This window comes from Anarhichas minor, unplaced genomic scaffold, assembly GCF_050575085.1.
Source record: "Anarhichas minor isolate MPS153535 unplaced genomic scaffold, ASM5057508v1 ptg000155l, whole genome shotgun sequence".
Classification (NCBI taxonomy): domain Eukaryota; kingdom Metazoa; phylum Chordata; class Actinopteri; order Perciformes; family Anarhichadidae; genus Anarhichas; species Anarhichas minor.
Genome location: NW_027466601.1, coordinates 1,946,260 through 1,972,375, shown reverse-complemented (window position 1 = coordinate 1,972,375; position 26,116 = coordinate 1,946,260). Strand labels below are relative to the sequence as shown.

At 46.3% G+C, this 26,116-nt stretch overlaps 1 protein-coding gene across 1 annotated transcript; it reads right to left on the bottom strand.

Moving 5' to 3' along the window:
* Positions 1-6,328: 6,328 nt before the first annotated feature.
* On the bottom strand, positions 6,329-24,524 carry vopp1b (VOPP1 WW domain binding protein b). Its single transcript, XM_076085452.1, has 5 exons — positions 24,249-24,524; positions 16,455-16,513; positions 12,230-12,307; positions 11,842-11,975; positions 6,329-11,698 (listed from the first exon to the last, which is right to left on the bottom strand). The coding sequence occupies exons 1-5, from the start codon at positions 24,297-24,299 to the stop codon at positions 11,511-11,513; spliced, it is 510 nt and encodes a 169-aa protein (XP_075941567.1). The 5' UTR covers positions 24,300-24,524; the 3' UTR covers positions 6,329-11,510.
* Between the last annotated feature and the right edge of the window lie 1,592 nt (positions 24,525-26,116).

Sequence of the window (26,116 nt, the reverse complement as noted above, 5' to 3'; positions counted from 1 at the left end):
TGGAGGGGAGGGGGGGAGGGAGGGAGTAATGAAGGGGACAAAAACACAGAGAGGCTGAGGGTTGGAGGGGAGGGGGGGAGGGAGGGAGTAATGAAGGGGACAGAAACACAGAGAGGCTGAGGGTTGGAGGGGAGGGGGGGAGGGAGGGAGTAATGAAGGGGACAGAAACACAGAGAGGCTGAGGGTTGGAGGGGAGGGGGGGAGGGAGGGAGTAATGAAGGGGACAGAAACACAGAGAGGCTGAGGGTTGGAGGGGAGGGGGGGAGGGAGGGAGTAATGAAGGGGACAGAAACACAGAGAGGCTGAGGGTTGGAGGGGAGGGGGGGGAGGGAGGGAGTAATGAAGGGGACAGAAACACAGAGAGGCTGAGGGTTGGAGGGGAAGGGGGGAGGGAGGGAGGGAGTAATGAAGGGGACAGAAACACAGAGAGGCTGAGGGTTGGAGGGGAAGGGGGGAGGGAGGGAGGGAGTAATGAAGGGGACAGAAACACAGAGAGGCTGAGGGTTGGAGGGGAGGGGGGGAGGGAGGGAGTAATGAAGGGGACAGAAACACAGAGAGGCTGAGGGTTGGAGGGGAGGGGGGGAGGGAGGGAGTAATGAAGGGGACAGAAACAGAGAGGCTGAGGGTTGGAGGGGAAGGGGGGAGGGAGGGAGTAATGAAGGGGACAGAAACACAGAGAGGCTGAGGGTTGGAGGGGAGGGGGGAGGGAGGGAGGGAGTAATGAAGGGGACAGAAACAGAGAGGCTGAGGGTTGGAGGGGAGGGAGGGAGTAATGAAGGGGACAAAAACACAGAGAGGCTGAGGGTTGGAGGGGAAGGGGGAGGGAGGGAGGGAGTAATGAAGGGGACAGAAACACAGAGAGGCTGAGGGTTGGAGGGGAGGGGGGAGGGAGGGAGGGAGTAATGAAGGGGACAGAAACACAGAGAGGCTGAGGGTTGGAGGGGAGGGGGGGAGGGAGGGAGTAATGAAGGGGACAGAAACACAGAGAGGCTGAGGGTTGGAGGGGAGGGGGGGGAGGGAAGGAGTAATGAAGGGGACAGAAACACAGAGAGGCTGAGGGTTGGAGGGGAAGGGGGGAGGGAGGGAGTAATGAAGGGGACAGAAACACAGAGAGGCTGAGGGTTGGAGGGGAGGGGGGAGGGAGGGAGTAATGAAGGGGACAGAAACACAGAGAGGCTGAGGGTTGGAGGGGAGGGAGGGAGTAATGAAGGGGACAAAAACACAGAGAGGCTGAGGGTTGGAGGGGAAGGGGGGGAGGGAGGGAGTAATGAAGGGGACAGAAACACAGAGAGGCTGAGGGTTGGAGGGGAGGGAGGGAGTAATGAAGGGGACAGAAACACAGAGAGGCTGAGGGTTGGAGGGGAGGGGGGGGAGGGAGGGAGTAATGAAGGGGACAGAAACACAGAGAGGCTGAGGGTTGGAGGGGAGGGGGGGAGGGAGGGAGTAATGAAGGGGACAGAAACACAGAGAGGCTGAGGGTTGGAGGGGAGGGGGGGAGGGAGGGAGTAATGAAGGGGACAGAAACACAGAGAGGCTGAGGGTTGGAGGGGAGGGGGGGAGGGAGGGAGTAATGAAGGGGACAGAAACACAGAGAGGCTGAGGGTTGGAGGGGAGGGGGGGGAGGGAGGGAGTAATGAAGGGGACAAAAACACAGAGAGGCTGAGGGTTGGAGGGGAGGGGGGGAGGGAGGGAGTAATGAAGGGGACAGAAACACAGAGAGGCTGAGGGTTGGAGGGGAGGGGGGGGAGGGAGGGAGTAATGAAGGGGACAGAAACACAGAGAGGCTGAGGGTTGGAGGGGAGGGAGGGAGTAATGAAGGGGACAAAAACACAGAGAGGCTGAGGGTTGGAGGGGAGGGGGGGAGGGAGGGAGTAATGAAGGGGACAGAAACACAGAGAGGCTGAGGGTTGGAGGGGAGGGAGGGAGTAATGAAGGGGACAAAAACATAGAGAGGCTGAGGGTTGGAGGGGAGGGGGGGAGGGAGGGAGTAATGAAGGGGACAGAAACACAGAGAGGCTGAGGGTTGGAGGGGAGGGGGGGAGGGAGGGAGTAATGAAGGGGACAGAAACACAGAGAGGCTGAGGGTTGGAGGGGAGGGGGGGGAGGGAGGGAGTAATGAAGGGGACAAAAACACAGAGAGGCTGAGGGTTGGAGGGGAGGGGAGGGAGGGAGGGAGTAATGAAGGGGACAAAAACACAGAGAGGCTGAGGGTTGGAGGGGGGGGGGGGGAGGGAGGGAGTAATGAAGGGGACAAAAACACAGAGAGGCTGAGGGTTGGAGGGGAGGGGGGGAGGGAGGGAGTAATGAAGGGGACAGAAACACAGAGAGGCTGAGGGTTGGAGGGGAGGGGGGGAGGGAGGGAGTAATGAAGGGGACAGAAACACAGAGAGGCTGAGGGTTGGAGGGGAGGGGGGGGAGGGAGGGAGTAATGAAGGGGACAAAAACACAGAGAGGCTGAGGGTTGGAGGGTAGGGGGGGAGGGAGGGAGTAATGAAGGGGACAGAAACACAGAGAGGCTGAGGGTTGGAGGGGAGGGGGGGGAGGGAGGGAGTAATGAAGGGGACAGAAACACAGAGAGGCTGAGGGTTGGAGGGGAGGGGGGGAGGGAGGGAGTAATGAAGGGGACAGAAACACAGAGAGGCTGAGGGTTGGAGGGGAGGGGGGGAGGGAGGGAGTAATGAAGGGGACAGAAACACAGAGAGGCTGAGGGTTGGAGGGGAGGGGGGGAGGGAGGGAGTAATGAAGGGGACAGAAACACAGAGAGGCTGAGGGTTGGAGGGGAAGGGGGGAGGGAGGGAGTAATGAAGGGGACAGAAACACAGAGAGGCTGAGGGTTGGAGGGGAGGGGGGAGGGAGGGAGGGAGTAATGAAGGGGACAAAAACACAGAGAGGCTGAGGGTTGGAGGGGAGGGGGGAGGGAGGGAGGGAGTAATGAAGGGGACAAAAACACAGAGAGGCTGAGGGTTGGAGGGGAGGGGGGGGAGGAGTAATGAAGGGGACAAAAACACAGAGAGGCTGAGGGTTGGAGGGGAAGGGGGGGAGGGAGGGAGTAATGAAGGGGACAGAAACACAGAGAGGCTGAGGGTTGGAGGGGAGGGGGGGGAGGGAGGGAGTAATGAAGGGGACAGAAACACAGAGAGGCTGAGGGTTGGAGGGGAGGGGGGGAGGGAGGGAGTAATGAAGGGGACAGAAACACAGAGAGGCTGAGGGTTGGAGGGGAGGGGGGGAGGGAGGGAGTAATGAAGGGGACAGAAACACAGAGAGGCTGAGGGTTGGAGGGGAGGGGGGGAGGGAGGGAGTAATGAAGGGGACAGAAACACAGAGAGGCTGAGGGTTGGAGGGGAAGGGGGGATGGAGGGAGTAATGAAGGGGACAGAAACACAGAGAGGCTGAGGGTTGGAGGGGAGGGGGGAGGGAGGGAGGGAGTAATGAAGGGGACAAAAACACAGAGAGGCTGAGGGTTGGAGGGGAAGGGGGGAGGGAGGGAGTAATGAAGGGGACAGAAACACAGAGAGGCTGAGGGTTGGAGGGGAGGGGGGAGGGAGGGAGGGAGTAATGAAGGGGACAGAAACACAGAGAGGCTGAGGGTTGGAGGGGAGGGGGGAGGGAGGGAGGGAGTAATGAAGGGGACAAAAACACAGAGAGGCTGAGGGTTGGAGGGGAAGGGGGGAGGGAGGGAGTAATGAAGGGGACAGAAACACAGAGAGGCTGAGGGTTGGAGGGGAGGGGGGGGAGGGAGGGAGTAATGAAGGGGACAGAAACACAGAGAGGCTGAGGGTTGGAGGGGAGGGGGGGAGGGAGGGAGTAATGAAGGGGACAGAAACACAGAGAGGCTGAGGGTTGGAGGGGAGGGGGGGGAGGGAGGGAGTAATGAAGGGGACAGAAACACAGAGAGGCTGAGGGTTGGAGGGGAGGGGGGGAGGGAGGGAGTAATGAAGGGGACAGAAACACAGAGAGGCTGAGGGTTGGAGGGGAAGGGGGGAGGGAGGGAGTAATGAAGGGGACAGAAACACAGAGAGGCTGAGGGTTGGAGGGGAGGGGGGGGAGGGAGGGAGTAATGAAGGGGACAGAAACACAGAGAGGCTGAGGGTTGGAGGGGAGGGGGGGAGGGAGGGAGTAATGAAGGGGACAGAAACACAGAGAGGCTGAGGGTTGGAGGGGAGGGGGGGAGGGAGGGAGTAATGAAGGGGACAGAAACACAGAGAGGCTGAGGGTTGGAGGGGAAGGGGGGAGGGAGGGAGTAATGAAGGGGACAGAAACACAGAGAGGCTGAGGGTTGGAGGGGAGGGGGGGAGGGAGGGAGTAATGAAGGGGACAGAAACACAGAGAGGCTGAGGGTTGGAGGGGAAGGGGGGAGGGAGGGAGTAATGAAGGGGACAGAAACACAGAGAGGCTGAGGGTTGGAGGGGAGGGGGGGGAGGGAGGGAGTAATGAAGGGGACAGAAACACAGAGAGGCTGAGGGTTGGAGGGGAGGGGGGGAGGGAGGGAGTAATGAAGGGGACAGAAACACAGAGAGGCTGAGGGTTGGAGGGGAGGGGGGGAGGGAGGGAGTAATGAAGGGGACAGAAACACAGAGAGGCTGAGGGTTGGAGGGGAGGGGGGGGGAGGGAGGGAGTAATGAAGGGGACAAAAACACAGAGAGGCTGAGGGTTGGAGGGGAAGGGGGGAGGGAGGGAGTAATGAAGGGGACAGAAACACAGAGAGGCTGAGGGTTGGAGGGGAGGGGGGGGAGGGAGGGAGTAATGAAGGGGACAGAAACACAGAGAGGCTGAGGGTTGGAGGGGAGGGGGGGAGGGAGGGAGTAATGAAGGGGACAGAAACACAGAGAGGCTGAGGGTTGGAGGGGAGGGGGGGGAGGGAGGGAGTAATGAAGGGGACAGAAACACAGAGAGGCTGAGGGTTGGAGGGGAGGGGGGGGAGGGAGGGAGTAATGAAGGGGACAGAAACACAGAGAGGCTGAGGGTTGGAGGGGAGGGGGGGAGGGAGGGAGTAATGAAGGGGACAGAAACACAGAGAGGCTGAGGTGGCAGAGACCCCGACATTCACTTTTCTATGATTTTTCAAATATAATATACATTTTTTCGACATACTATACTGTCATTTTCTAATACTTTTTTCACCACTCTACTGTGAGTTTTCTATGACTTTTTTGACACACTATACTAAGACTCACTTTTTTCGGACATAATATACTATTTGTATGACTTTTTAATGTTATATTTCAACATACTAAACTATGACCTTTTATACATTATAAACCCAATTTAATTGGACTTTTTTGACTTCTTTCGACATGCTATACTATGATTTTTTTAAGACTTTTTTCAACATACTATATGATTTTCTCATGGCTATTTTCGACTTACTATACTCTTTTTGACTTATTTATAGGTTTTTTGAAACTATACTAAAACTTTTTAATGATTCTTTTCCAACATGCTATACTAAGACTTTTTAAAATTTACTATAAAAAATATAATTTACTACTGTAAGACATACCATACTATGACTTACTACACAATTACTTTTTATATTTTTTTTATATGCCATAACTTCTTTCAACATACTAAAGTATGACTTTTTCAACCTACCGTTGCTGCCCTCTCGTTGTCTTGCAGGCTGTCCTGCCCAACCTAAGCAGGCTAACAGAGGGTTGTCAGCTTGATTCAGCTCTCCTGGGCTTTCCAGCCTATCAAAGCTGGTCCACATGCTCGCTGTCTCGCTCCCTTCCTACAGCCGACATCCAGCCTGCATTACCTTTTTAGGGTTTTGCACCTTCAACACCTCCACAGCACACATGCCACACATGCACTGCTTCAATCACTGACTTTGCTGTTCTCCTGATCTTTGCTGATCTCCTTGTCACATTTCACAATCTTTTGCACATAAATGCTTAATTCTCTTGCAGAGATTTCCAGGTAAGGTTATTTTATTGTCATTGTACAACAGGGTTGCACAATGAAATGCAGATGTTAGTCCCATTTTGCTACACAAGAAAAACACAGAAATATGTTTGTTTGATGTCTCCACACAAAGATCAGATTGTTTGTCTGCCATTGACTTCTCGTCTCTTCAGTGGTCGTTAAAGTCACTGCTTCATGTCTGTTTCCAATCGCTTTATGCTTTTAACGATACACCTCAGCCAGACGTAAAAACTTGTGTTGCAATATTTGTTTTCTATATTTCAGTTTCCAGTTTCTTACGCACAAACGGAGAATGTGCATAATAACACATAAACATGCCATCTAATCTAACGCAATACTGCTGTGGTATGAAAAATCAACCTCAAGTCAAGTACACATGAGTCAGTATCACGTTTCAGAAGTTATCAGAAGTGAAGTTTATTTCCATATTTCACAATGTAAAACAGTATTTTGTGTTGAAGGAGAAGTTAAGAAGAGGATAAAAGGTTAAGATGCCTTTACAGTTACAGTACCTGTTGCATAGTTTGACATGATTAAACAGAATACCTTCTCTAATATTGTGCTCTGCATTTCCAAAATCCAACAGCCCGAGACCAGAAGAAACGGCTGCACAGGGTGCTGATCTCATTCTAAAACCTGCTACTGGTTTCATGGGAGACAAGAAACCAGATCGGGGTCTGAAGTCTCTACAGAGGTGTGTGCACTACACTGGTTCTCTCACGGTGAAATATCCCCACAGCTCTCTGGAGAGCAGCAGGGATCACTTCCGAACTGAATATTTAAAACTGAAAACCAAATGACCCTGACAAAGTGCCAAAACAGGCGTTGGTGTTGTACAAATCATTTATAAGAGCGTCTGGTGCCGTGAGGGCAGTCTGTTCATCTTTATACAAAAAGAGACAGGACGGAGGTTCCTCACAGAACAAAGTAACAAGAAATAGTATCAATAACTGCCTCAAACATATGGTGATCTGAGAGCCGCTGTAAAGGAAGTTACATTGTTTGTAATAGCAGAACGACAGGCCAGATTACTGGTCCCTGAAATTAGCTTTTGATCATATTTAAGTCTTGGGATTCCATATTAATCACCCCCTCAGGTAATCATTTCCATTAAGAAAAAAAATGTATATTTTCCAAGAGAGCATATTCATCCTCCATAAAAAGGATCAACACGTGATTTTATCACATATTTTATTTTCCTTTTGTTTTATTGCTTTTGAATTAATTGAGCCATGCAAGTACAAAATACACACATCGTGTGTATTTCCCTTTAAAAAAAGAAAGAAGGTACGTCAACAGCCTGTTGTTCAGAAGCTCTTAAACCTTTTACAGCCACCAGATGTAAATACAATAACTCAAAGTCCTCAGTCCTCATAAAGTCCTTAATGTCAGAACCAAACAAACTTTGATTTAAGAGAACCCGTCACATTCCCCAGTCTCTCCATTTGCGTATTAAGAATATTAGTACGATTGAAGGGGGGGGGGGGGGGCAATGTATCAGTGTGGTGTGCTCATCATGGCTGAGAGGCTCGACAGCGAGCTCTTGTGATTGAAGCAAACCTCACAGAAAAAAAGGAAGAGGTTCAGAAGAAAACGATGACTGTTTCTGCACGAGGCCCTTTGTTTTCAGAGTGATGGGACGGCGTTGGGGACAAAACTATAATACCTCTTGAAACCACATCATCATCATCATCATCATCATCAGGTATTTACTGCACCACTAAAGTCAAAATGACCACATCTCTGTACACACTGGAGCTTTGTACAAACAAGCTAAGGAACCAGAAGTGAACGAGTGTAAATTCAACTGTGATCTGGGTTTCACTCAAGTACTCGTTTATGTTTTATGCTTCTTTTATGTGACAGTTAGGATACAGTCAGTTTGATACTTTACAGAGACAGATCCATCAAACTCAAGACTCATATAATGTGTTGACTCAGGAAGAATGTTGCAAATACTAACTCACCGGATAGTACCACTTTAAAGAAATACTGGTGCTTAGTTAAATATTTCAGGGAAATATGCTTATTTACTTTGTTGTTGGATGAGAATATTGATACCAGTCTCATCACTGTCGATATATGTAGCTACAGCCAGCCGGCAGTTAGCCTAGCTTAGCATAAAGACTGGGAACAGGGGGAAACAGCTAGCTCACTACCAGCACCTGGAAAGCTAATTATTGAAGATGTTAAACCTCAGTTGTGTAATCTGTGCAAATACAGAAGTGTAAAAACAACACATTGTGCTTTTAAAGGTCCACTGTCCCAAATAACATTCTGGGGTCCTTGAAGCTTCAGTGACAAATATTCCAGAATAGTTGAAGCTGTGTAAAAACAAATCATATAAAGGCCTATAAATAAACTGACCTATGACAACATATGAAACAAATGACAGGGCTTCGCTGAGAGCAGTAGCTCAACAGGAATTGTCTTTATAAACGAAGGGAAATGAAAATAGAAATGGTGCCCTTGTCAGTGTAGATCTATTCTCAGCCCAGGCAGCGAGATGAAGTGAAAAGAAGAAGGCTTAGAAGCGGAACATGTCATGTTCTTCTGCCTATTGATCTCATCCGCTCCTATTCAGTACCCTGGACAGCGCCGCACCTACACACAACAAACGGCATTAAAAATGATGAATAGTGTGGGATTAAATTTCCGTATTTCATGGATATATATGTATATATATATATATATATATACACACACATATGTATGTGTGTATATATATATATATATGTATGTATGTGTGTGCACTCAGTAGACTTCAGATCTCCACCTGTGACCACTGCTGTAGTGTGCGATTGAATGAATACATCCCACGCTTTTCTAATCCCCCCGTCTAGACACCAATGGACTGTTCAGACGCAGTAAAACACACTTCGTTCAAACTCAGAAACAAGCGGCGATGTATGCAGACAATTGACTTGAAGTCGTCATATAAGACACGTCGTCCAATCTTGCCAAGAACAGAATAAAGCTCAGCAAGCGGGCTGCCTGCCTAGCAGCAGAACAGCAGTGTGTGTACATCAGCAAACGTGAGCCAATACAATCAGAAACGTAATAACAGCTGTGCAGAGTTGTCTGATTAAACAAATGGGAACAACATGGTCATTATTGACCTTGTATTGGTATGTGCGTTTCTGTTTTGTTTTGTTGTTTCCCAATAAAAGATGTCGGCTCTTATGCTAAGCTAAGATAATTGCCTTCTAGCTCCAGGTCAATGTATCCCTTTACCTTTTTCTTTACAAACTTCAGGTGTTGGACAAAGATGCGAGAAAGAATGTTGGAGGAAAAGTGAACTCTTTTCTCACCACATTCGCAGCTTCGAAGTCAACAATCATTTTCTTTCTGGCAGACGTTGCTTATAACGCAGGATTCTCCCTCCTCAGTCTAGTTGTGCTTCATGGTGTGGAAGCAGCTCTCCCATGATGTTTATCGGATATTTAAGAAAAGAAACGCATTGAAAAAACTGGATTGCAATCAAGGTTTGATCGACTCAGGCAGAAACGGTGTTACCCTCGCAGCTTCCTTTCACCGTGACAAAGAATTCAGCATTTGTATCTTCAATGTACTTCAGATGTTTGTTGCAGCAGGAGAAAAATCGAAAGTTAAATCCGGTCCAGGTCATGTGAACGGCCGAACAAAAGGCATGCTGTCTCGACTGATTTCCCTTCAGTTTGTTTCCATTGGACGTGCACGGAGAGATGCAGCAGCCATGCTTCAGAGAAATGAGCCGAGTGGACGGACGAGCACGGATCACCGCTGCAGCTCCCACACAGCACATCCACCAGCCTCAGCTACAACAGCGACCTCACAGTCAGAGAGCAGAAGAAGAATGACCACATGCATCCACTTCTCTCACTCCGTACGATTCAAACATCTGTACACACATTTATTCATGGGAACACGTCCCTTTACATGTTTACTGACTTATTTTAATGGGATCTAAATGCTTCTCCATAACGTGGGCCTACTGTGTGATGTCACATCCTGTTTGTCCGTCCATGCAGAAGGACCAACATGGAAAATATGCTGATGCTATGCTCGTCTTACTGTTAGATGCTGTTGATTAGTGTAAAGCGGCTGCTGTTCAACAAACAACGTGTCACTCTGTGAGCACAGCATGCACACAGAGATGATTGCTGTTTCCTCCACACATACAGCACCAGCATGAATCTGCTGCTGGTTTTGTGGTATATGACAGTTCATTGACTGTCTTGGGTTTTAGACTGTTGGCTGGACAAATTAAGTAATTTTAGTCCTGATTGCAGTTCTGAGTTGGAGGTACTACAGAAGTGTCCACATGCTGCAAAGCCTCCATCACAAGCAACAACATCGAAATACAATCCAATATGAACACCAGTACTGAACATTCAATTCAGCTCATCTAGGAAGGAGCTACTGTTATAGACAGTTGGTTTGAATCAGCGTTCACTTGCTAATGAACTGATCCAAATAACACAAGGAAAGTATCTAATTCAGGGCTAAAGGCCTGCTCACATCAGAGGTGGTGTCTTTTGACTCTTTCAATGTTTGATTTGAAAATGTTTGGTGACGTAGAAACCTTATCAGCAGGGCTAGTTAGTGAACTGCTGGTGAGCTAACCACTAACGCACTAGCTGGCCAGGAATAGCCTGCGTCAGTCACTGTAGCTCCTGACGCGATCTTCCTCTCCAACGGTACGGTAACATGTGAACCACTGGCAGTGTCTGTCCTCGTCTGATTCCTTCGGTGACTGCCGGAGCAGCTCCTTACGTCGTTACATAGCAGGACTACACATACCGTAATAAAAAATGGATCAAGAAGTCATCATTTAGTAAAGGGCCCATCGTGCAGTAAAATGCTGGATGGAGAATAAGTCGGTGTCATCCTTTGAAAATGGACGGTTTGTACAGAGATGTCTTTTTTTATAATAACGTGTATCACACTTCTCAGCTGTTCAGTTGAAAATATTCCTGAAGAGTTATTAAAAGACTTCCCGTGAAGCATTCTAACACATGATGAGTTTCTGTTCACTGCTGTACAGGGTTAGCTGTAGTTGCATCGGGAGGGTGGAGGAGAACAGGTGACAGTGGGGTGAATCCAGAACCTGAACGGGTGCTTCCTCGCTCGTCTTTAAGTTCATCGAGGCCGGCACGATCACTGTACAGATGGATCCACGTAAATCAGGAGCAGATGAAGCAGTGTGCGTGAGTAAACGAGTGTGTGTGTGTGTGTGTGTGTGTGTGTGTGTGTGTGTGTGTGTGTGTGTGTGTGTGTGTGTGTGTGTGTGTGTCTGGTTACTGGGCCTCTTCTGGTCTTTTTCCACAGGACAAGACATTGTGTGTGTTTTCCAAGTCTTACATCCACAAAACGTTGAGTTGAAGACATTTGGCAGGCCTTCCTCTCCCTCATCTCCATCTGAACTTCCTCTCACTGCCTCCTTCCTTCCCTTTTTTCCACTTGTCAAGTTCCTTCTCCTCAGTACCTTCCATCTCCTCAGTACCTTCCATCTCCTCAGTACCTTCCATCTCCTCAGTACCTTCCATCTCCTCAGTACCTTCCATCTCCTCAGTACCTTCCATCTCCTCAGTACCTTGCGGAAGTTACTTCTTGTCGCTGTTTTGAAATATTTGTTCGTAGGACGGAGGCGGGTGGTTGCAGTAGGACGGAGGCGGTGGGTAGGAGCCCATCATCATATGGGCGGAGCCAGGCTGTGGTGGGTATGCCGGGTGTGTGACATCAGTCATCCCGTTGACCCCGAAGCCCTGCATACTCCCCGGCTGCTGGGAAACTGGAAAGAAAAGGAGAACGGTTTGAGTTTTATTCCAGACTTTGGCAACATGTTCCCTGTACTTGCACAGTACTGGTCTGAACTGATGCTCCTGGTAACTGGAGGCAACTGTGGCTTAGTGGAGGGTCTGAATCCTGCTGTACCTGGCGAGGTGGCAGGGTGCCTGGTGAAGGAGACGTTGAAGGCTGCCTCGTCTCTCAGAGGGGACGGATACATCCTTCTGCGGACGAAGAAGCCGGCACCGCAGCAGAACAGCACTCCCATCATCAGCAGCACCCTGAACGGGACAAACAGAGGACATGTCAGACCTTTCACCAACCAAACACCATCAACACACCGTGCTTGTCCAGCGGGAGCAGGAAGAGGATGGAAGAAAAGATCAGGCTTTAGCCTAACGTCATTGTCAATGATTAAATGTTGTTTAAAAGTATCATCTGCAACGCAGCAAGCAGACACAGAGGTACACTCATGGCCAGTCAAAACAAAGTACTACATAGAAGCAAAAGAGTGTACCGTCTCTCTGTAACTCACCAGAAGTACCATAGTCTCTGGATGGACAGGGCTCTCACACAGCAGCGAGTCCCACAGCAGTCCTCATAGGAGCGACATCTACAACACAGAAAGCACACAGAGAGGCATACAGGTCAGCAGTTAGCCTCAGAATATACACCGGTCCTAAACAACAAAGGGAAGGGACGATATAGTGAGTGGACTTTATGAAGCTCTGCTCTAGTCTACCAAACACTAGAAGCTCTTCACAACATTCACAAACATTCACAAACATTCATACACTGATGGCAGAAGCTACCATGCAAGGTGCCAATCAGCTCATCAGGAGCAGTTCAGTGTCTTGCTCAAGGACACTACAACACTCTCTTTGCAGGAGCAGGGGGACCAAACCATGGATGTAAAAAAAGAGAACTGGATACGCCGTTGGAGGCAGCGCCCTGTTCTTTCCCATCAAAGCTGTTTAGTGGCGCATGAAGCAAAAACAGTTTGACTTCAGAGGATAAAAACCAGATGTAAATTACCCGGATCTTCAAGCGATCTTTTGCATCCATGGGGCCCAGACAGCAAGCGCACTAGCGTTATCTTTAACCCCGCCTCCCAGCCTCCAGCCTCCCAGCCTCCAGCCTCCAGCCTCCCCATGAACGGAGGGAGGAAAGTAACTCTGGGTTTGTACTATTAATGGATTTGACAAGTTTTAGGACCTAATGATTTAAATAAGGGCTATTCAAGTGTTCATAAGTTGATTCACCTCACGTGATGGACCCAGAAGATGTAGTTCCTTTGTTCGGCCACTATGTAGAATTCCTTTCACAGCCTGGCACTCTTCCTGAGGGCTTGGATCCAAACCGGGACCCTTCCAATTACTACATCACCGCTACCCCTCCATACCCTAATGATATGATATCATCGTGGACCACGATAAAAAGATACGTTGTGTCAAGTTGTGGTGAAGTATTGTCATGAATTTCCATTATCGGGATAATCGTGCATATCCTCAAATGAGCTGTCCAGCTTTCTATCATGGTAGGAAAGTTAAAAGTAATTCCTGATTTAAATAAAATAAAGGATTTATCATGTAAGACAAGGGTGTTATTTTCTCTTCTATTCAGTTATCCAAATGATGCACAGGGGAGCTTATAATTATGACTATTTCAAGTAGTTTGTTTGTATTTCATTCAAAAGGATGTTTACTAAAACAAACTACTTTAATTTAAAGAAATTGCAGATAGGCGGTAGATTGTGATGGTGAGCTAAGTGGTAAACTTTACACTGGGACACAAGATGAAATACGTCGTCCCCTTTGGCAATAAAATGTTGCAATAACATTTATTTTGTTCATGCTGCTTTTAGGCAATTAAGATGATGCACATATTCTATTCATACTTTCCATTTATTTTATATTCTTCATATTTTCAATGTGTCCTTTTCTATTTATGTTTCTTTACATTTGCAGTGCTTGCTTTCATTCTCATGTTCTCTTATTATATTCACCAAACTCCAAAAGCACATTCCTTGTAAGTGAAAACCTTCTTGGCAATAAAGCGGGTTCTGATGTTGCCGTTCATCACAGTTTCTGCTTCGTAAACAAACTTGAAATGGTTTCATTGTAAACGGCAAGCCGGCAGCCTGGGAGCCAAGTATTCAGAACAGAGGCCAACTGTGATTGATCGGTGTATGGTGAGCAGCAGGAAACCTGCACTAACACAGCTGAGCAATAACCAGGTGTGTGTGTGTGTGTGTGTGTGTGCGTGTGTGTGTGATAGATGACAGTGCATACCTCAGACTCCCAGTCCTGTCTAGCATTTCAACACTAGATCAGGATGAGCAGCTGCTGTCCCTGGAGGCCCCAGAGTCTGCAGTAATATTAAAACAAGTACCAAACCCCGCCCGCCTGTTTGCAAAAACTCTGTAAATGTTCTTCGTTACTGGAGGAATGGTGAAGAGTTTAGACTCACTATAGAACTAGTCTGGTTCTTTAAGTCCCCACAGGATCCTGATCTCGAAATGAAAGCAGACAACATCCTGCTGATCACTGACTGAGAGAAGGGAGGTTTCATTATTCGGATCATTCTGATCAGCATTACGAGTTCCGACATATCGGCCCCCGGGTGACTCATGAATGTTGTATTTCATTTGTGCTAGTAGATCCCCTAAAATGCTAAGCACGGGCCCTTTAAGGATGAGCAAGCTAAAGCTAATGTAGCGTAACACAACAGTCCTGCTTTCGGATTATTTCGGAGGCTGCCGTCTGCGGTGCTGTTGAAATAAATTGTTACACTGAGAGCAACGTGAATATTCAAACCTGAGAGTCTCCAAGCTCTGGATGCATTGATTACATCTGTGAATAATTACTGAGTTATGTTCAATAACCTGGTTCAAATATGCTCATTCACTTCTACAGTCTTGTTGATTCCAAATTGGAAATGAAAACAACTGTCCCTGGAAACACCTGTCAAAGCTCCTGCTGAAGCAGACAATAATGTGGTTTCAGCACCGTGTCCCTTCTCTTTGTGCCTTTGATGGTTTTGAGGAGACAAAGCTACTTTACAGAAGTAGAGTGTGTCAGCTGTGTGGACATACAGTACGCTTCGACAGACGCCGTGCACCAAGCTTTTCATTCCCTCTTTGTCACAGATATATGTGAACACGTGGATTGTTATTCGGAAAAGAAACTGGATTCTGATGGAGTTGAAGCTCAAGAGAACCCCCCCCCCAACAAACAGTGAAGGAGAAAGGAGTACTTCCCTCCGAGTTGGTTTTCATTACGGTAATCTCTCCTCCCGGGTGCTCTCCCTTTCTCCGTGGCCAGTAGCAGGAAAGCAAGCTAAATGGATGAAAGTTGGAACTGTGGGAGAAGCCGGTCGTCTGTCTGAATCAGTAAAATAAACTTCTTAAAACCACTGCCAGAGTTTAAAGCAATAGGTTTGGAAATCCCATTGACGCATACTTAGAATTTTGATGCAAGGGCTGCACGTGCGGATGAACCCGCTGAGACTCAACACAGCTCTGCAGCTCAGTGCAGATTCTTAGCTTCTATTTGGTATCCAGCCAACACGTAAGAGCTTCATAAGCTTCTGTTACATTTGTTTCATATAGATATATATATATATATATATATATATATATATGCGAGGAAGGCCACAGTCAGCCTCATGCCATCATTTAGTCGCTATGTCTGTTTTCATTGTACATTCATCTTTTGTCGTTACAAGCTTTTGCACCTCAGCCAACATGGATACATGTGGTGAGCTGCTTTTGATGTGTAAAAGTGCTGCTAAATCTAAATCATCATTGTCACTTTCTACGTGTGCTTCAAAATAAATGAATGTGAAAGCAGTGGTGGACCCGTAGACTGTATACAAGAAGTGGACATTGTCGTCGTGACATCACCCGTTGGTTTGTGGACTGCTGTTATGAGGCCGCGAGTTCAGCGACTTCACCGTCGCCATCTTGGATTACGGTCGTCGCCATGTTGTTTTTTTGCATCCAATGAACAGAAGTGACCATATTTGAACTGAGGAGGAGTGACGTAGAGACGCCGCATACGACTCTGGTAGCTGCAGAGACCTGTCAATCACAGTAGCCCCGCCCTAAAGCATTCCCTGCTTTATGGTCTGTTTGACTCTAAATGGACCATAATGTACTAAATGAACATCATGCTGTATTGAAGAAGACTTGAAACTAGAGATTGAGACCATAAACTCATGTTTACAATGTTTACTGAGGTAATAAATCAAGAGAGAAGTAGAGTCATTTTCTCATAGACTTCTATACAACCAGAGGAGTCGCCCCCTGGTGGACACTAGAGAGAATGCAGCTTTAACACATGAAGCTTTGGCTTCACTTGGCAGAACCAGAGGTTGCCGGGTGGGTGGGCCTTTACTGTGAAACCGGAAGTGTTGACATTCTTGAGATTTAGAACATTACTAAAAGACTCACTTTTTTAGAAAACTCGATTCAGACATTTTTGCACTTTTTGCTCTGGAGTCTTTTGAAAAATTGTGGCGATGAAATAATTGCATTACATGTTTACCAAAGTTCAATGAAGGAGAGCTGATGTTATTTCTTATTAACAACAAACTTCTAGTAACAGAACTTAAAAAACCACAAAGACCTGCGTCATATAACAAGTCGGACTTTAGCAGATCAGAGGTGATGTGGTGCAGCCAAAAAGTGCTCTCTTTGTAGTGGCCATAATGATGGACATTAAAGGTCTTATGTAGGAGTGGAACGTTGTGGTACTTACATGAAGTAGATGGGGTATCTGCCTTCAAAATACCAGCAGTACTTTTTGGCTTCCACACACTGTAAAAGACAGACGGATTAAATTAGTTTAGGAAAACATTCTTTGTCTAACTTGATAAAAGACAATCCACAATGGCATGCAGAGCAGTACACTCAGCGAGGATCCCCCCTGTATCCTTTGTGTGTGTGTGTGTGTGTGTGTGTGTGTGTGTGAATCCTCATTTTTTCCATCAACTGGCTTTCACTGAGAACGCACAAAGAGCCGTCGCCGGCCGGCTGGAGAGTGCCTAATTAACCGTCTCTGAAATGATCCCTGTGAAAACGCAGCCCGCTTCGTAGCGGCGCGCGGAGGATTTTCACCGTTATCGTGTCTGCGCCCTGAAGAGAAGCAGGACGGAATGAGCTGAGGGCGTTGAGAGGAGCAGGAGGGAAGGAGAGGGAAGGTGAGATACAGGAGAGACAAGGAGCCGGTCGGAGGTGGAGAGGAGAGCATGCTCGGTGAATCATACTGCAGGGACGCGCCTCGCCTCAGGGTGAAACTGATATGACATTCACTCATGTCACCTTGTTATGCACTAAACTCTAATAACTCCTGGTGATTAAAATAAGTAACACAGCTAAGTGGGAGCAGCTTTTTGAGAGCATATATATATATATATATATATATATATATATATATATATATTTGATATTTCATCTGCAGGTAAAACATCCGCTCACTTAATTAAAGCAACAGCCATGTGATCAGACGAGACACATGTTACTAAAGAGACTTGACCGTGGGGATTGGATTTACATGCTGTAGCTCTGTGATGACATTTCTTTTCTCAGTCACATCCGATTCTACACACAGGCTGTTAGGTGACGGATGACGGATGACGGATGCCCTACAGCACAAAAAGGTCCTCTGCGCTTTTACGCAGCTACCTTTACTTTACAAGGCGGCTGGATTCACAGGATCACCATCTTGTCAAACTTCAGGTGATGCGTTCTGTGTCCGGACCAATCAGCGTCCCGTGAGGAGGCGCTGGCACCTTCGAGCGGGGCTTAGGTGTGTGTGTGTGTGTGTGTGTGTGTGTGTGTGTGTGTGTGAGACGACATAGAGCGGCGACTGTTAGCGTAGATGCTAAAAGCATCAGTTCTATCAGGACCGGCGAGTACTTCTTCTGTAAAAGAAGAGCAAAGTACTCTTCTAGATGCAAAAGATGTATCCCCCCCCCCCCCCCCCCCCCCCTCTCCCTCTACTGGCTTCGGCAAGAGTTTGATTGACAGATGGTTCATCCGATCACCTGCCATGTATTGCATATAAGTGACCGCCTTTTTCAAAACACTTTCCAATGACGGCTTCTCAGACGGTTCTGTGTTACAAACCATCCGGAGGGTCAGGTTAGTGAAACCTCTGAGTGGCATGATCTTCGCTTGTGTTCTCAGATATGTATTGTATTTTTTTACGTCCTCTTTGAGGTTGAGCTTCATATGCGTTCGTTGTTTTGCCATGTTAGCACCAGGATCCAGCATTTTCAAACTATTTCTAAACTGAATTTACAGAACAATTACTGTTTTGTGATATACACTGTTACCATGATATCAAATGACATATAACACGATAGAAGATATTTGCTCAGACTGTCGCCTGGACTGAATTCATTTAAATGGGAAAGATTGCAATAATATTTGGAATGGATATGCATGATGCCCTTGGGAAAATTCCTAATAACTTTAGTGAACCCCTGGTTTTTCCTCCTGAGCCACCTGCAGGATATGACTTCACATATCCAGTGAAATATCTCTTTTATTATCCAGCTCCTGAGACAGTGTAATTGTTAAATATGTCCTTAAGCTGTCCAAAGCTCATATGCATTACTCTGAGAAGAATGAACATGCACACAAACAAGCTGCATCCTTGACAGCAGCGGAAGGCCGATGTGCCAAAAACCGCAGTTCCTCAAATTGGCCACTTGAGGCTGGCTCCAAAAGAGAGTCAATCTCCATAGACTATAAGAATATCCCCCATGTTAAAATGCCCAACTTTACAGCACAAATAAACATGTTTACAGTGTGAACAGATTTAGGACTCCTCTGGAAGCTCTCTTAAATTTAAGAGCGTTTTTACGATTTTAACTTTCATCTTTTGCGATGTGAGGGTTCCGGGACAAGAGGATGTCAAATGTGTACATATTGTAAAGCCCTCTGAGGCTAATTTGTAATTTGTGATTTTGGGCTATACAAAAATAAATTGAATTGAATCTTTTCACGTGTGCCTTCTCTTTTAGTGGTTTGATAGAAACTAACCCAAAAGGACACAGATACCCAACCACATCTTTGACACTGCTTCAGTGCGGCATGCCGGGTCGAGCCGTTTTGGTGGCTCCCAACATGGCAACACAAGAGGTTATTAGTCGGGCTACTGGTGGAGGATGGGACCATACTGTGACACTAGAGCTGAGAGGAAATGTCAGGAACACACACGGTGAGGCCGAGACAAAGATGGCAGTGGGATATTTTTAACAGAGCATCTCGTCCCCTCCCACTGACACAATGCACATCCACTCCATTTGTCCAGACTGTGTTCCGCCATCACCGTGGTCGCTGGTGGGAACTGTTACCCGCACAGAAAGTGTGTCATCAACTGTCATCTGATCTTTCTCAACTATTTTAAAAACACACAGAAGCTGATTGATGGCCATGTTTGACATCGAGTACAAAATACATTCTAGATATTTCGGTCTTAACCAAAAGAGTCAACCTGACCTGTTTTTCGGTGCTGGGGAAAACGTCAGGGGGGTTATCAAAGTCACGAGGATGCATCCTCAGGGGACCATGAATTATGACATTTCTTGATAATCCGCCATTAATGTCAACCTAACAGTAGAGTTAGAGAGGATCAGTCAGGGGATCATCTTAAAATACATACCTATTAAATACATCTACATACATATATATAAATATGACATGATTCATCTTCTAGGGATCGTGAGTATTCAAGACAAATTGAATGAGATTCAGCATTCTACTTTAAGAGACACCTTGGTGCGGTAGACGGTGTCCATAAGACGTTTTGATCCGAGTGGTGCTCATATCAGAAAATGTCATTAATATTCATCTTCTTGGGACCAGGAGTGTAATGTAATGCTTTACATCAGCAAGAACGGTTAACGGAGCACAAGTGCCTCAGGCTTCATGAGAGCACCATCCATCTGTCCGGCTTTCTCTCTGCATCAACATGTTCAATATCTGTGCTGCAATTGAAGAGGTCAGCATTTCGCCTCCAACCCTAACCCTACAACTGGGTCCATACAATCTAAATTAAAGTCGTCGGATGTAAAATAAACAAACTAACCCTCAGGGCAGCTCTTCTTCGTCCTCTAATGTTGGATTGAGGATAATTGATGATGTTAGTTCATTTTTGACTGTTTTAAACCAAATGTCTGGCTCCTCAGTGCTACTGAAGCAGATCCTGAACAGTCTGATATCAACTCTCCTGATCCTTCCTCTCAGTCCCCCTCACAATCTAATAGCTTCTCATCTCACAATATTCTGGCCAACATCAGCCTTTATGTGACTCACTTAACGATGTCACCTCTGTCTGGATGGAAGGATGAGTGTAGGCGAGGATGAATGAGGACTACGTCGTCGGCATACCACGTACAGTACATGCAGAAAGTATCATATATTAAAAGGACATTTCTACTATAGAAATACACACATACGGTAATAAAGCTTTACTTTTACAATTATTGACTTAGTTGCAATCTATCAACGTTAGCTTGGACCTAATTGTTATCCGGTTCCCAACGCTGTGCCAGCAGTGGTCACCGTCCAGCTCTGTTTATTGTCCTCCTCTAATTAGAGCTCCGTGTAAGTGCTGACAGCGGAGGAAAATGTCCCTCTGTGCTCCAGTGGGACAAGAATGACCGTTACGCAACCGGAGAATGTGTTTTCCTGCTATAAAAGCAGCTCAGATGGGTTTTGGCTAAAGGGCATTTGAGGGGGGGGGGGGGGGGTGTGTGTGTGTGTGTGTGTGTGTGTGTGTGTGTGTGTGTGAGAGAGGCGATCAAGGCTGAGTTCTGCCTTTGAGGTTGCATGATGCCGTCGGTGTACTTGGTGAAAGGAGACGGGTCAATAAAGAGGCTTCCTGTGAAAGCTCAGACATTACTGAACACGGCTCTGCTCCTTCAAACTCATCAGAATAGCTGCCGTCACTTTCTAATTCTTTCTAACGTGCAGTGTGCTACAACACTCATCATTTCTTTCATATCGTTTTGCATTTCAAAGGCAGTTCAGTCTCTCATTATGGTCTGTGCTGCCCGCTGCCAGGAATGAGCCGTAGGTCTTAGTGGTTCTGCAAGAACAGGCACATTGCAGACTTGGAATGATCAGGAAATATCTTTGCATTAAAATGGTCAAAAGACAATTTGAATCTATGGACACAATTGCATTAATATCAGCCTTAAAAAAAAAGTTGTTTGCCTTAATTTCTTCAAAAATCTCCTCTTTTGCTTCTGATCCTCTTCTGATTCTAATTTATTCTGTTTCATCTCTTCCACTTCTTTCTTCCTGTCTTATTGATCTCAGCTGACCGCACAGATGCCATTAGTGAGCAGCAACAGGCCAACAAGCATCATTTGAGTCAGTGTGTGTTTTGGCCTGAAGTGGAGACAGTTAGGAGGAAACAGAGCCGGAGGAAGCCTGAAGGAAATCTGTTAAGTCTGATGGTCTGCCTGAATGTATCAGGTGCAGTTCAATTCTGCATTTTATAATTGCCTACATGCGGAGGAAGCAAGCTGTAATTGGAGCGAGTGAGCAGCGTGTCCAGTGGACGCTTGAAGTCACGGTTTGCCGCTCTGAGAAAGGCGATGGACACAAAACGGAGGACTTTCCTTCTCTTATCAATGCTTATAACGATTATCAAGTCCTCAAAGAAACTGTAAACGAACAAAAGCATAACTGCTCTCCAGTCCGACAGGGACCTCTAGCCAACAACAGCAACACTTTGATTTGTAAGTGTTCATTTTAAAGTAAATCTGATGTGTGTGAGAGAAATAGAGCACGACCTGCAGCCTTGTAACTATCTTTGAAAAACTGGTAAACCTGTACAATAGCACTAATAAAAAGATTTACTCTTAAACTGCTTTTGTATCACTTTTTCCAAGACATTTGACCAGATTCCTGTTACATGTTTGAAAAGCATAGTCATCAAAATGGCACTTCAATAAAGGCTACAACCCAAAAATGTTTGAAATTAAATTGAGTCCAGTTTGAAAAGATGAATAGACAAGTAGCTACCTAGCTTTTTGTAACGGCAGCTTTAACAACTGGATGACTTGTTTTTTATCCATCCATCAGTTATACCCGCTTATCCTTTGGACGGTCATGTGACACGAATGTAAAAACATGCCACATTAAAATCAAATCCCAATAAAGGAAACAAAAAGGTGTAATACATGTTGGTGTTGTCCAGCAGAGAGCAGCACAGATGCCAAAATGAAACAAACCTTGATCATCCAGCTGCATGATAATGCAATTATAGGCACAGAAACAATATCTTTGCAAGCCTGGAAACGGACTGTTTATTAACTGAATGGCTGCACACCACAAGCCCGCTCTAGCAGGAGGGATACGGTGGCCTGAACAGGTCAAATCAAGATCACAGCTTCTCTTTGTTGTGTTAGAAAACATGATTCAAACAGAGGAGCATGAGAAGCAATTACAATATTATTCAGCTGATTCAGATGCCTTCTGCATCAACTGGATGTTTCTTACTTTATTTAAGGGGTTTCAAAGTCCTCAGACAACGTCAAGACAACTAGCCCCTTTTTCTTTGTCCTACTCCTCTTTGTGAGATCATCACGCTCTAAGTTTCAGTTCACAGTGTAACAGTGAGCCACCACATCACCTGCTGATCCAGACAGAAGACAACGACATGAAGGAACAACAGCGTTCCTGTAAAGCCGGTAGCTCTTTATTCACTGTTACATTAAAAAGATAAAGCAGCCAGACCAGGAAATAAAGTACTCTATAAAGAACTTACATCATCTTTGATGAAACCAAAATCTGCCATAACTTTTACATCTTGACCCACACGAAGAGAGAGTTTGAAAAATTGTGCAAGTTCTGTACACAACACACATGTGCCGTGAGTCGGCTTATGCTCAAAGAGAGTCGTGGACCTGGTCCACACCTTTGAATCCGCCCGCTCCAATAAGTTGACTGGAAACAGAGTGCAACTAGTTGACGATTCTGTCCGATATCAGACATAAGAGATTTGTGACGTGTGTGCAGTTCTCAGCCAAAACAGGGCTGGCAGTAGCAGCAATGCCGTCTGTGCAACACCGTCTCACGGCAGTTCGTCAAATAGCCACGAAATGTAATATATCAAACATCATGGTTGGGCTTCAAATAACTACCTACAGTTAGCTTCCAGCGACAAAACGAACGCTAGGTTTAGGCAGCAAAACCACGTAGTTCGGTTTAGAAAAACCGTCACCAAGGGGGTTTCGAACATCTGTCTCGTACCTGCATCCCTTTCACTGAGACGTTTGAAGCCAAAGTGTCTCCGAGGCGCTTCCGCCACAACATGAGACATAAGTGAATTGTGCTTTCGCTGATCAAAGCCGTCGAAAAAGAACCAAAACGTCAGCGGCCTCAGTCCAAATGTACAAGTTGTCAGAGCCACCTATCAAAGTGAACCATCGCAAGGTTCAAGGGCTCCAGTCCCCTTTGGCCGACTGCTCGCATTCAAAATGGATGTACTCACCAAGTCTGCTGAATGAAATAAAATAATAATGATGTGGATTAATAATACACCAACAGACATGAATGTCAGCGGCACTGGACTGGTAGGAAGAGCGGGGATCGTGACCACGTCGTGCTCCCTTCAGAGCCCTGTCAAAAACGACTAAATTAGAGCTCATTGTCGTCCCCTCATTCATGTTAAAAATATCCTAAAACCCCCAATGACGTCCCTCACATTCACACGACCCAAAATCATTCTCATTAGGAGACGTCAAAGTGCACGTGTTAGGAAAACAGGAGCACATATAAGGCACTAAATTGGACTCACAAAAAGTATAAATGCATCAAGATGTGGAAAATCACATGATGAGAAAAGAGTCATTGATTTGACATCGTTGGTACAGTTGGATTCCTGCTGTACACCAGTGAGTGTTTGTCCTACAGGCCCAGTAACCCAATGAGTAGTTTCAGGGGTCTGGGCACAAGGACAAAGGATGACGGGATCTCAGGTAGCCTACTTGGCGTTCCGACAGAGCCTCTCACTGGTCTCATCGGTTAGACAGGACTGTCTCCACTCCTCTTCCCAGCATGTATCAAGCCCCTCTTTTCATATCTATTTGTTCTTTTTGATATCTATTGTTTCACATTAGAGGGAACGGCGTGCTATCAAAATAAAAGTTCAGATTTGAGATATACATATTTATTAAGTGTTTCTTGATGTGTCAGTCGTGCCGAAGTTACCGCACACTGTCATTCATTTTATAAAGATCTCAATTTGTCCTCTACGATGAGTGGAACTTTGGCATGAAGCGAAGCACTGTTAATGACGCTACTTTTGAACTGAATTTGGACAAAACAATACCAGGCGGCACGTACCGGAGCTACATCAAAGGGAGCCTGCTAGCAACCGATAAGCCTCAAAACGAAACCGACTTATTGTCTCTACACAACAAGACACTCAAAGGGCGTCACTATCCCTTCAACCACACGCGCGTGTCTACCGAAACTATGGAAATTATCGTCGCTCATAAAAAACAAAACAATGGCAGGCTTCGCTCACCTCTAGAAAGAGCCAGAACGTCAGGGCTAAACCGGCCAGTGGGTTCCTCATATCTCCGCCGGTGGGAGAGCGGAAGCCGAGCTCCGCTTGTGCAGACGAGAAAGACGCGGAGGAGATGCTCCTTTGTCAAAGTGTCGGTTTCATCCCGTTACCGGGGATGATGCCCAGAAAGTGGATGTGGCCGGCACGTCACTGAGTACTTCGGCTGACAGGAAGGATGATGGCAACCTGGTGTCAGTCAGACGGTCCACAGACGGAGATTAATGGCATGCTGGGACACTGCATTAGCCTGTGATGGTGGCTTATTCCACGCCCCTTTACGAGCCCCTCCGCCCAACAAACACGCGCGTGCACGCGCGCACGCAAACACACACGCTTTGACTCTATATAATAATGTTTTATCATTATTGTAGGCCTACTTAAGAATAATTCCTATTTGTCACATTTATTGTCTTGTAAAACACAAAAAAGAAAAACTACTAAGCCCACGCATATTCCTAAACTGTTGCCTTAATGTCTAAAGCAGGGGCATCCGATTAAAATTCAAAGTCCAGTAAATACTTCCTCCCATGAGGGTCCGAACCGGATGTCTAAATTGCGTCCGATAGCCTACACTACGTCTATCAAGTTAAGTCAACAATGTGTATTTCCATGACATTTCAACAAAATGTATTGAGCTTGTATGGAAAACAGACCATACCATGAATAAACGGATTTCTGGAACAATGAACCTAAGGCCTACATTTCAAGTAAAAAATAATGATTGCTGCTGTGGTAATGACTTGTTACTGTGCATCGCTTTATTCACTGTCAAATACATTTTTCAATGTACCCAAGCAAGCAGATGTATTTCTGAAAGACTTCATATGCCAGTTGTGGCACTCCAGTTGTGTTTCTGATTCAGCACCATGGACAGTACCCAAGCTGCCCCAAGCAGCTGAAAAGGTCGGAGACAGCTGGACAGTTGCTGACAGGAGACACAGCAGTGTTTGGTCAAACAGAAGAGGACAGGAGAACTGGTGTTCTACCAAACGGCCCAGAAAACCCGGGTAGGGGGGGGGTACTTTGACCTTGTGGCCACAGTCGGCATTGCACAGCGCTAGACACACACCGTCCCTCAAAAAACGTTGTCTTTGTCAAATGGAGTTCACCATTAATTTTGTGCTTTTCCTATTGTCTCATCTCAACTTGTCTCCAGTGCAAAAGGTCCATTGTATGATTTCTCTCTCATTATTTCATTTTTGTACTCTTTCAGTTAACTTTTAGTCTCAAATTGTCTCTTTTTTTAATCAACACTTTCTCACTCCCAACTCGTCGAATACGCCGCTTGGTCAGTGGCCCCAAGCATCAAACTATGTTCCCCTCTAGCGTCCAGTTTTGGACGTGGCAGGGACGGCATGTCCTTTTTCCACTCGTTACATGCAGAGTGACTTTACAAAAGAGTTAAAGAATATACTCTTCTTTTTGATAAAAGGGCTGTGTCTCTTGGGCAAAACATCCCATTCACAAAGCTGGATTTCTTCAAACAAAACCTGACTTTTTATGATTCTCTTTGGAGAGTCAACAAAAACAACAACTTTAAAGACATCTCAACTCTCCAAAAGCTGTGGACCTTTAATACAGTGGGTAAAAAAAAAACATAACGGCTGGACAATGTTCAACATTCAACGAAGGAAGCCTCAATTCAAACTCCCTCTCATGATACGTTAACACGTATATAAATCAGTACATTATATACATTTGCATCTCTTAACACTGTTCTCATCTCAGTATCTCGGTGTGGACTGTGCTATGTTCTCTATACATACTATACTAGCAGGAAGGCCGACGCCTCCTTATTCCCTGTAAGTAAATAATTGAGCTAAATT

Coding starts and splice junctions, on each gene's coding strand:
- vopp1b (XM_076085452.1), bottom strand. CDS start 24,299: ATGAGGAACCCACTGGCCGGTTTAGCCCTGACGTTCTGGCTCTTTCTA. Junction 11,976..12,229: donor CAGAGACTATGGTACTTCTG/GTGAGTTACAGA, acceptor TGTCCCGTTCAG/GGTGCTGCTGATGATGGGAG. Junction 11,699..11,841: donor GCACCCTGCCACCTCGCCAG/GTACAGCAGGAT, acceptor TTTTCTTTCCAG/TTTCCCAGCAGCCGGGGAGT.